The sequence below is a fragment of the Lathamus discolor genome, chromosome 7, assembly GCF_037157495.1.
Source record: "Lathamus discolor isolate bLatDis1 chromosome 7, bLatDis1.hap1, whole genome shotgun sequence".
Taxonomy (NCBI): Eukaryota; Metazoa; Chordata; class Aves; order Psittaciformes; family Psittacidae; genus Lathamus; species Lathamus discolor.
The window spans coordinates 20,262,399-20,274,410 of NC_088890.1; the positions used below are offsets into that span (position 1 = coordinate 20,262,399).

The 12,012-nt window shown below is 43.5% G+C and overlaps 1 protein-coding gene across 1 annotated transcript in view; it reads left to right on the forward strand.

The window, feature by feature from the left end:
• The window catches only part of SLC6A1 (solute carrier family 6 member 1), a 61,598-nt gene that overhangs the window by 38,900 nt on the left and 10,686 nt on the right, over positions 1-12,012 (forward strand). Inside the window, exons 2-10 of the mRNA XM_065687006.1 lie at positions 2,788-3,212; positions 3,921-4,052; positions 5,446-5,546; positions 7,165-7,274; positions 7,394-7,526; positions 8,691-8,825; positions 8,942-9,045; positions 9,337-9,461; positions 11,674-11,786. Coding sequence (XP_065543078.1) covers positions 2,978-3,212; positions 3,921-4,052; positions 5,446-5,546; positions 7,165-7,274; positions 7,394-7,526; positions 8,691-8,825; positions 8,942-9,045; positions 9,337-9,461; positions 11,674-11,786 — 1,188 coding nt within the window. The 5' untranslated portion in view covers positions 2,788-2,977. The remainder of the gene's footprint in view (positions 1-2,787; positions 3,213-3,920; positions 4,053-5,445; positions 5,547-7,164; positions 7,275-7,393; positions 7,527-8,690; positions 8,826-8,941; positions 9,046-9,336; positions 9,462-11,673; positions 11,787-12,012) is intronic.

Below are 12,012 nucleotides of genomic sequence, written 5' to 3' on the forward strand. Positions count from 1 at the left end.
TGAGCCTGCAGGGCTGGAACAAAGAGGGCAGGCTCCATGCCCAGAGCCTGTGTGGAGGTGGGAGGGGGCGAATCCATGTGCCCATTGGCTTGGTTGTTCCATTCTGAGATTCAGCATAGATCCTCTCCTGGAGTGCCAGCAGGGAGGATGAGTTTCTCCCTCATTATGACCCAGACAAGACATAGACATACATATATACATCTCTACGTAGTTTTAGTTTATTTGGGGGTTTTTAATGTTGTTTTGAGTTTCTTTTTCCACTCATCCTCAACCCAGCCTCTTCCAGTACTTGGAAGCTCCTGCTGATGATAAAGCACAGCCCAAATGTAAACTGCAACAACAACAACAATCTAACCTAGTACAGGACCTGTTCGTAAAAGTCCTAGGAGAGGGATGATTCCGCACACGGCCAGTGTTGGCCGAAAGGAACCATTTCAGTTCTGCCTCTTCATCAGGAGGTGGTGCTGGCCAGCTGCACATCTCTTAGCGTTCCTTGGGAGCTCTGCACCAGCCGCTCACAAACGTCTCCATGGGAGGGCAGCGTTTCCACGGGGTCTCAAGCCAGGCTCAAACAGGAGCTGTTTTGCTAGCACGGTGACCAGTACTTCCTCAGACAGGGAAATGCATCACCCGCACTGCTCCAGCTTCTGATTACAGCCACAATTGAGGTTTATGGGCAAAAAAATTGGACAGGTTTGCATCGAAATAGGGAAAACTCAGTCCACGGCTTTAAAATGGGAGGTACCTGTAACAGCAGGACTTGTGAGGATGTGAAAGTACATAGATGGAGTTTCCCTCTCTGAGTCCTGAAAGTGGAACAGAGAGGAAGGTCACAGGTATGATCCTTGTTCCTCTCCTCACCCCAGCATACCTACTGCTGACTCTTCTTCAGCTTCCATCTGAAAGCTTTTCATTGCTGGATGTGGCCTTATAATAAGCATTCTAATCATGCAGTGATCTGAAATGAAAAGTTAAAGAAAAGCACTGTTTATAACAGTCTTTACATGGTTTGGGGTGCAGGCCTTTTTCTTTTAACACAGTTTACAAGTAGAAGGGACTGGTTAATAACCTCGATGTCCCTTTACACAAATCTGTAACTAAAATTGTCCTTCACATAACCTCATGGCCAACATTGCCCCCTTGCTGTAAGGTGGCAGGCACTTCATTTGTTGTAATCTCTGGCGACTGGCTTGTGGTAAAAGGAGTTATGATGAGGAACTAGACAATAAATGGATCGTGAATGGGCGTACAGTAGACATACAATAGACACCAGCTCATTGTGGGGCTCCAGTTGAAGCAGAGCCGTGGGAGTTTGCAGGAGTCACGCGCACTTCAGGGTTGACTGAAATATAGAATCATAGAATTAGAATATAGAATATATTAGACTATAGAGTATAGAATCATAGAATCATAGAATAGTTCAGGTTGGAAAGGACCTCAAGATCATCCAGTTCCACCCCCCCCCTGCCATGGGCAGGGACACCTCACACTAAACCATCCCACACAAGGCTTCATCCAACCTGGCCTTGAACACTGCCAGGGATGGAGCACTCACAACCTCCCTGGGCAACCCATTCCAGTGCCTCAGCACCCTAACAGGAAAGAACTTTCTCCTTATATCCAATCTAAACTTCCCCTGTTTCAGTTTTAACCCATTACCCCTTGTCCTGTCATTACAGTCCCTGATGAAGAGTCCCTCCCCAGCATCCCTATGGCCCCCCTGCAGATACTGGAAGGCTGCTATGAGGTCTATCCCAGGTCATTTTTCGTAATGCATATTTGCTTCCTGGAATTTTCCTACCTTTCTTTAGATTTTGAATATTTGTATAGTACCAATAATGGTTTTTAAAAGGTGCAAGTATGCAACCCACAGTAGGAAACAGAAATGAGGGAATTTTGCAGCCTGTCATCTTACAGTGTTATAAGCTGAACGAAACATTTATCTTATATTAATAGCAAATTATAACCTCGTAAAACTTAACATCATCACCCAGGATAAAGTCCTGTTGCTTGATCTGCTTTATTAATTCCTTCAGAAGTATCTAGAGTGAGGTGTTTTAGATAAATGCATGCTGTTCAGAACTTTTTAAATTCAGTGTAAGAGGTGGCAAGTGCTGTTTCTTGATAGCCACAACTTCTTGTCAATAAAGGAACTTTACAAGCATGGGAATTCACTTTTATGTTTCTAAATGAAGAATGATTGAATGGAATAGTTACATTGCCCAAGTTCTGGGCTGTTATATTTATACTGGGCCATTAGATAGAAACCTCCATACTGACTTAACTTATACACATATATGTATTTATATATATAAAAAAATCTGGGCTCTACGCACAGAGCTGCATTTTAGAATTATTCTTTTCTGTAGACATATAAGAGATCTATAGGGGAAAAAACATAGATTCCCAGAATGGTTTGGGTTAGGAGGGAGCTTAAATCTCATCCAGATCCAACCCCTGCCATGGGCAAGGACACCTTCCACTAGAGCAGGTTGCTCCAAGCCCCATTCAACCTGGCCTTGAGCACTGCCAGTGATGGGACAGTGACAGCTTCTCTGGGCACTAGTGTATAACTATGGGTTGTAGATTGTTTTGGGCAACTGTGTTAGCTCTACTCTGCTTTCCTATGGAACCAGTAAGAAAAATTCAAAGGGCAGAGCCAAGCTCTTTGATGATGCCCCAGCAATGCAGAGCTCTGTGGGCAGCGAGGTCCCCGGTCACTGTCAGTTTTTAAGCTGGCTCAAGTCCTGCTGAAGGGTTCTGAATTCTGTGGCTTGTGTTTTCCAGGTGGGGCCAGCAGCGGGTGCAGGACTGCAGACTAGCTCTCAAGTCATCCAGACCACTGTGGGGCTCGAGGGCACCGTGCTGTCCCTGCCCACTGGGGTGACTGCCAGCCGCAAAGCTGCTGTCCACGTGGACTGGGGCCGAAGTCTCTCGCCCGGCTGCTGCCAGAGCCTCGCCAGCCAAACCCAGAGACATGGCGACAAATGGGACCAAAGTGGCAGATGGACAGATCTCCACGGAAGTCGATGCTTCCATCACCAATGACAAGCCTAAAACCTTGGTAGTAAAAGTGCAGAAGAAGAAGACGGATCTTCCAGACCGAGACACTTGGAAAGGAAAATTTGACTTTCTTATGTCCTGTGTAGGTTATGCCATTGGCTTAGGGAACGTGTGGCGGTTTCCGTATCTTTGTGGCAAGAATGGTGGAGGTATGTTCGCTGTTTTGTTCTTACAACCTCTGATGTATCTGTGCATTAGAATTCACTATAAGATTTACCAGTAAAACAGAACTTGGCTTTAATAGCTTTTTCAGGTCTATAGGTGGAATTTGGGTTGGGTTTCTTTGTTTTACACTTGCCCAGGAAGGTTGGAGCCATTTTGGAGTGTGGTGCTCCACTTTGAGGTCTGCTCTAGAGTGTACTCTAAATTGTAGTTGGCAGGCACCCTTCAAAGACCATAAAGGATTAAACCAGAACTAAAGCACATTGCCCTCTAACCCTTCAGAGTCCTCTCTTTTGGATTAAGTTCTTGAGAGGATTGCATACGGCTTGTCATGCTGACTCTGAGCTCCCCATGAAAAGCTAACTCCAGCTGGAAAGCAGCCAGTTCTTCTTAAAGCCTTTATGCTATCTGCATGCTCCTGGGATAGATGAAGGCAACAAAATACTCAGTCTTTGGGATTTTAGCTTCTTACTTAAACAGAAAATATTTACATTATAGGAGATGCATTTTTCCCCTTATTTTCACCTTTTGGGATACTGGTTCAGAAATGTACACGTGCTTTCCACTAACTCTTGAAAAGTTACGCTTAAGAGTAAAGAAAACGTGGGTTTCTTTTCACGTATGAAAGGGATAAAAACAGTGGAAACAGTTGTGTTTTTCTTCACTGGAACAGACCTTTTCTTGTTTCTTTTTAGGTGCATTCCTGATTCCCTATTTCCTTACTTTAATTTTTGCTGGAGTGCCACTGTTTCTTTTGGAGTGTTCCCTTGGTCAGTATACATCCATAGGAGGCCTTGGAGTGTGGAAGCTTGCTCCCATGTTCAAAGGTACAGTGGGATTTGGATAATTTCCTGTTGTTTTCAAGTTGCAGAAGTTGCACAAAGTCACGGACGGGGCAAGGATGTTACTTTAGGCTGTCATAGTTCTACTTACGCCATAATTTTCTACAGAAAACCCTAATTTTCTGAGGTGTGACTGACAGTTTGGAACCATGTTAGGGTATTGTTCATTCCCAATTACAAAGAGCAAAAATTAGGTGTTAGAAACTCAACAAACTTATTTTTGACCTTCAAAAACTTGTATTCCTGTATTTTTTTGTTAGAAGCATACAAAGACTGTTCAAAGTAGCATTTAAATCTAGTAATCATTGTCTGAGCAGGTGGAGAACTCTGTTCACAGCAATCTGGTAAACACTGGCTTTGTTTGAGGTCACCAAGGTTTGTATCTCCTATTCTTTATTGAAATTCAAAAGGCAGACACTTCAAAGATGGCAGTTTCATGCTGAATTGCTTAAGACTTTATACTTAGAATTTTAGCTAGTTTGAGGTTTCTCATTGCTGGAACTTCAAGGTTTTAATCTAGGTTCTGCACAGTCTTACAAACCTTCCAGACTCTGCTTTTCATCCTCTAATGCCAAATCCTTTGACACGAAAGAGTTCCTGAGCTGACTCCTGGACCAGTGGAGGAGCGAGTTACACATTGAGTTACAAATGACTCCACATTCTGTGAGTGATGGTTAGCATAGCGCGAGCTAAGTCTGTTTAGAGTGGATTTTGTTCTAGAAAACTTATTATTGGGAAAACCCAGAGAGATAAAAGGGTTTCTGTAGATAACTGCTCGAGTGACTGCTGTTGGCAGGTGGCACGATGCAAAGTATAGCCCCTGCTTTGCATTATGCTGATTGTTTTGAGCACTTCCTCCTGCAAAGTGTCATGTGTCGACTGACACCAGCCTGAATATTTAAAGTCCCCCTGAAGTCTCCGCATGGAGTAGCAGACCAGGCATTCTCACTGTGGAACCCTGATGTTTCTTTAGTCTGAGATGGCAGAATAGCATTACAGTAAGCATCAAGCCCTGTGATCAGTGTAGCAAATGGCTACTGGTCTTATCACACACACTCAATTTGCCTGCATCTGCCAGAAGTTTCTGTGCACTGCTCTTTGAGGCAATAAGGTTGTTAACTTGGGTGGTGGTTCAGTCATCCATAAATTTAATCTTAGTGTCCAGTGTGTTGCAGTGAACAGTCAGAGCTGCTGCTGCTGCTGAGGTTTTACAGGCATTTTTTACTTCCACAGTTTTAACTCAGCATCTACAGAATGTGGTAAATAGTATCTGCCCCATTTGTTGTATTTGCCCTTCTGAACTGCAGCTCTTCAGTTGACCCTTGTACAGACATTACTAAAAGCTACCTTTTCTTGTTCCTTTTTGTTTTCTTTACAGGTGTGGGACTAGCTGCTGCAGTCCTTTCCTTTTGGCTAAATATTTACTACATTGTGATTATTTCGTGGGCCATATACTACCTGTATAATTCCTTCACCACTGTAAGTGTGTGTGGTGGACGGGGGTTGGAATTGTTTGTTGAATGTAAAGCAAGGTCATGTATAGATAGCTGATCAGTCTGTCTCACCATGAAGGTGCGACATTAACACAACACCCATAGAAATTAGTAGAATACGGCATTTTTTACCAAAATAAATAGAAAACTATGAGAAAAATATTCTTTTCCAAGAAGGTCAGTGGAGAAACGTAATAAAATGTTGCTTTGGAGCCACAGGCTTCTCCTTCTTACCCATTTATTTGAATTTTCTCATCTTGGTCTTCAGAGCCACAGATCTTTCTTTTAGTTTCCCTTTTAGTTTCATTTCTGCCCTGTAATGACAAGCAGGCCTGCTTGCTTCTCTGCTTTCCTGCCAGGCTGCAACTCCCTGTGCTGGCAGCACTGACAATGGTGCTAGTACCCCTTTGCCTTTGAGGCTACAGGCCAGTCATTCCCGTGAGAGATATTCTAGTGTATAACTAGTTTAATTTTGTCTTCAATAGCAGCCATACAAATGTCAGCTCTTTAGGAATTAGTATCATTGTGATCTGTGTTAATAGTGGAGGGCTTTATTAAAAAAGCCACATTGAAGAGCTAATTTCATTAGCTCTGAACTTCCATTCATTGCTGTTATTTTTTGCCTTTTTTTAGCCTTATTTTTAGCTGCCTTTTCTTTTCCCTTCAAGGATGATTCATCAGCTGAGTCGGACTCATCTGATGTGGGGGTTTGGCCATCTGAAGAAGCATTCTTACTTAAACCTCAATAATTAATGCATTATTGTTCAATTGTTGCCTTTTCTACCAGTTTTGTGCATGCTTGCGTGCTCCTGGCTTTAAAGAATTGTCTCTTGACCAGATTTGCATTAATTACTGCCTGGGAGTGACATGGCCATTTCTTTTTGTTCAGCATCAGATTTGTTATCCATATGAAAGGTCAGGCCTAGTCTGGCAGGGGTGTGCTGACTCATGTCAGATGAATATTAACTTCTAATTCCCTTAAAGCCTCTTATCCCTGTATTTAAAACATGCAGTACCCCGATACAACATTTTCTGTGAGAGGAGTTTCCAAGATTAGCCATCAGAAGAATACCTATGTTGTATCTAAGCGAAATGAGAGTCATTCCAATGGCTATCATGTGGAAGCAGGTTCTACTTCTCAGAGCTTCTGAAAGATATTGTAATGGACACATGCAGAAAATAAGTTTTCATTTTTCTGATTGTCCCCTAGCCTGGCAGGGAAATGGAAATCTCTGATCAAGAACTATCACCCTTCATCACTTCTAGTGCAAGAAGAGGTAACAGGACCTCCAGGAGGTCCTTTCTGTTGCCCTTGTTTCTTGCCATGCACTCAATGTACTTTCATGTGCTCAGAGGTGTATCAAACATGTGGGCTGATATATTAAAGAGAGGAAGAGAAATTTCCACATCTGATTCACCCAGCTGATATCATATTCAGTAACTTCAGTGACAGACATGCACCCCAGGGAGATCAGTGCACTGCAGACCTCAAAGTGTGGTAGTTCCCCACTCAACTCTCATTTCTAGGAAAGAGAAACCCGAGGTAATGCTTACTTAAGAAGTGTTTGAATCTTCAGGCTTTTCTCTCTCCCTTTCTTGAACAGACTCTTCCTTGGAAACACTGTGAGAACCCCTGGAACACTGACCGCTGCTTCTCCAACTACACCTTAGCGAATACCACCAACATGACAAGTGCCGTGGTTGAGTTCTGGGAGTAAGCTGACACTTTTTCTCCCTATCATTCTTGCACACATGTGAGGATGACCTTGTTGTTGTTCATGCACTATCTTCTGAATTAGTTGTCAAGTACGCCATTCTGTTGGCTTGTTCTAGACGCAACATGCACCAAATGACGGATGGATTGGAAAAGCCAGGACAAATCCGATGGCCACTAGCAATTACTCTAGCTATTGCCTGGATTCTGGTGTATTTTTGTATCTGGAAGGGGGTAGGCTGGACTGGAAAGGTAAGATTAAGAAGTACTGTAAATGCCTTTCAATTAAGAATGCCCATTTTACTCATATAGTCTGAAAATGCGTGAGGTAAGAGCCACTGGGACAGTTTTGCTGGAACAGCTTTGGAGTGTTTAATTTCTATCTGTCTTGAATTGATACAGCACCATGGTTTTGGAAAGCTGGCTCCTCTGTAGCTAGGTCTGGCCACAGTCTTAGATCTTGCTCACTTACAGACTGCCAGGCTGCGCCAGGTATAAAATTGCCTGAACATATGTCTCCTTGTTCCCGGGACGGATATTCCAGCTAGTTTGGATAGCAGTGGAGTGAGGATGCAGTATTTTGGCTTCAGTGAGAAGCATGAATTTACTGCACAGCTCTTGTTGGACTCAGATACGTAAGTGCTGAAGCTGTATTGCGTATAAGAGCTACTCCCTTCCTTTCCTTACGCAGACCGAGAGCTGTAGATGGTCCTTGCCACAGGCGTACTTGCATGCTGTGCTTCTTGGAGTTTGGCTGGCTTCTGAGTGCAAAATAGATTCTACTAATGAATTAAAGGAAATTATGCTGCTGACAAATCTTTCCCTAGGAATGAAAGGGCAACAGCATCTGCCGTTGGCACATGCTCTTCCTTCTCCCCAAAATGGCAGGGAAATGACAAGCTGCAGCCATGTTTCATTGGAATCTGACCTCAGAGTGTCTTTTTTATATGGCTTTTGAAAAGGGGAGAGAGTAGGACCCTGTTTATCATAACACAGATGAGGAGTGCATGTGGAAAACACAAAAGCAGCTGTCTGAGAGGTGGAGAAATACATTAACTGACGTTGTTCTACAAGTAGGGTACTGGTGCCATGAACCATGGGCTTTTGAGAGCTCCCCTTGCTGACTACAAAGAATGAAGAGCAAGAGCCCCTTATGCAAAAATCCCTTTGTCCCCTCTATTCCACCTTCGGGGAAGTCGGCAACAGCCACCTGCTTTATAGCCATGGTGTTAGGGAATGTTGCAGTAAGCACTCCCCTTTCCACACCAAGCCTTTCCACTGAGAAATGCTTCCATTTGAGAAGTCAGCCTCAGTTGCTGCTATGATACTTTTAAGGAACAAATGTTTTCTGAAGTGTTGACAAGCACAGGTCATTCTTCCTTCCACACTCACAATGTCTTTGTTTCTTCCCATCAGGTGGTATATTTCTCTGCTACTTATCCCTATGTTATGCTGCTTATCTTGTTCTTCCGTGGTGTAACACTGCCTGGAGCAAAGGAAGGCATTTTATTCTATATAACTCCTAACTTCAGTAAACTTTCAGACTCTGAGGTAAATATTGCACCTGTGGTTCAGAAGTTTCACTGCTACCTGTGCCCCTTGCAGATATCTGACCTGCTCCTCAGGTGCAGGCACAGACTTTTAAAACCATTGTTTCCTGCCATCAGGTTTGGCTGGATGCTGCCACACAGATTTTCTTCTCCTACGGTTTGGGTCTTGGTTCACTGATTGCCCTTGGAAGTTACAACCCTTTCCACAACAACGTTTACAGGTAAGCAGATGACTGCACTTATTACCATGGCACCTTCCTGTCTCAGCTGGAGCTGGATTCTGTCTTTCTGTGACCTGTATCATTGAAATAAAGTGTAGGCTCAGATCGGAATATTAAATGTTACATCTAACTAGGAATGGGATGTATAACCACGGTTACACTAAAGGGAGAGACAGTATGAAATGAAACCCAAACAGAAATCCTAAAAGCATGAAATCTTTCCAGAGGAATATACTGATAAATGGTAGCACTGCTTTACCTGCTGCTTAAAGCACCTTACCTTTGTTTCAGGGACTCCATCATAGTGTGCTGCATAAACTCATGCACAAGCATGTTTGCTGGCTTTGTCATCTTCTCCATTGTTGGATTCATGGCTAATGTCACAAAGAGGCCTATTGCAGATGTCGCAGCATCAGGTATCCAATGTATTTTTCTCTAAGTTGTTTGGTGGCATCAGTTGGTTTTGCTTTGTCTGTTGTATCCAACTGCTTCATGTAATGGTTCAAAACCCCTCCCTCGAAACACTCCTCAGCTCCCTGTCAGTTCAGTCACCCTGACTGCGGAAGAGAGAGCATCATTTCAGCCCTCTCCAGGCCCCACCAGCAGAATCACTTCACACAGAGCAGAGCTCTGCCTGCCTGCCTCGTGCTCTCAAAGCTTTGGTGTGGAGAGTGCTCAGCCAGAAACTCATCTGGGCTGCAAAATGAACACTAATGACTGCTAATGACAGGCGTGCGTTCACAAGAGGTGGCAGCACTGTTTGTGACTTCCGTACTCAGCTCAACATCAGGGTGACCCTCACACTACTGGAATTCTTAAAAGCAAACTGAAAGGAGGAATGATGGTCAGGAGGGTTTTAGAGCCTGTGTTTTCAAATTCATATGGGGTTTTAAATTCCTTTTACTGTTTCTTGTGGTTGAGCCCTTGGAGGTGGATCCATTTCTCACCTCCTCACACTTACAGCTATCACCAGATTTAATGGCACTTTTACTGTGAAAGTCATTTTGCTCAGGGCAGTAAGATGTCCGTGCAGGAATTCTGCTATTCTTTGCAGTTCCTTGTCTTTCTTGCAGATGAAAAAGCTTAAAGGAGGAGAGCAGATGGCTGCCCTAACCCAGCTGGTGTACCAGATACTCACTTAGCAATTTTGGCCACAGGGAGCGATCTGATAACTGGAAGCTTGGTTGGAAGTCACTGGTGGACAAAACATGCCCTACTATACCAGCAAACATATCCCCTTGGTGAGGTACTTCCTTTGTTAGAAAAGGAGAGAATCAGAGACCTAAAAAATAATCTTCAGTAAAGGACACATACAAAGACAGCAGAAGAAACAATTTGGATGGCACACACTGTTGTCAAAAACTGCTCTGGCAAGTCAGTGGTGTGTGAAATAAGCCTCTTGGATATCTGACACAGATAGAACTATAACGACTACACCTGCAAACAGAACAATGTTTTTATATCCTATTAAGCTCCTAAATACTTAGGAAGGTACCAAAGATAACAGAGATGCACATCACCTCCTGTGGCCACGAATTGCAAAGGATGTTTGGAAACCTGACCTTTTCATTAAGGCTTCTATTTCTCTGTGTAAGCTCAGAAACTGATGCTTCATTTTTGCACCATGAGATGTTGCTTTGTGATCTTCTACACAGCTTTGTAAGACAACAATATTATTAAAAGCTGTAGCTGCATTCTGGTGGAATGTGTAACAGAGTCAAGCCAAGAACGTATTTGTCTCAGGTTGAATTTGCTCTCATCACTGCCACTGGAAGGCATTCCAATCAGAGGTGCAAGTGCTTCAAAGTCTGTATTGCATTTGCTTTGACAGTTGAGGTGTGTAAGGCCAACCTTTCACTGGTCTGAGAGCTCCGTATGTCCAACCAATGCTCACAGGCAAACCTGCCTTTAATGAAAGGAATGGGATGCCCCTTCGGTGAGGCACGCTGATTTTCCTTCTGTGATTAGCTAGTTTGCTACAGGTTTCCCTCTTAACCTGAAATCAGCTGGTTTCCAGCTATGCTATGACAGCAAAAACAGCTCCTTCTTTCTCAATAAGGATTTCTGTTCTTCCAACACCACGCCCCCAACAGCACTTAGTAAAAACACAAATGACAAGGTTTGCCTGGTCACAACTCGGTAGTTTATTCAAATGTGTATTTTAAGGTAATTAATGGAACAGCAAATGGGAATGCTATAAATGCTGGTAGTGTCTTCTCCATTTCTGAGATATCTTTGTTTCTCTTCTGAGCTACTTGGTGCCAAGCAGTAGATTACAGCTCTCAATTACTGCTTGAGGGAGAAGGCTGATCAGCACCTGAAGATGTATTGCCACAGGATAACATTCCCTGCCTTTGCTATACAAAAGTTGTCTCTCAGAAGCAGTTTCTGAACTGCATCAAGTCTTTTGGTTGGTGGGTTTGGGTTTTTTGCTTGTTTTGGATGGTTCATTTTAAAAGCAAGATGCATGCACTGACTTCTTGGTCAGTGAACACTGATGAAGCTGAAATCCTTGATCAGATGATGCATTCATGGCTGAGTCATTCAAATACGCCAAAACATTGACAGAGCACATCATCACACTGCTGGTCAGTCACACTGACATCTCCTCTCCTGTTTCTCCCCCAGGCCCTGGACTGGCATTTCTGGCTTATCCAGAAGCAGTGACGCAGTTACCCATTTCTCCTCTGTGGGCAATACTGTTCTTCTCCATGTTGCTTATGCTCGGGATTGACAGTCAGGTAAAACTGGTGTAGTAACTGTTAACAGAGACACATTTTCTGCAGCTGCATGGTACAAGGTTGGTGCCTCTCTGCATTCTGCACTGCCAGCTCTAAGTGGTGCGCGATGGCTTCAGGAATCATCACATAAATGATAGGAGGTATTAAGGAAAGGAGAGACTAAGTGGTTCCAGGAGCCTGGCATAGTGAAAGGCTGATACTGATAAACTTTTGCTCTTTCATGAAC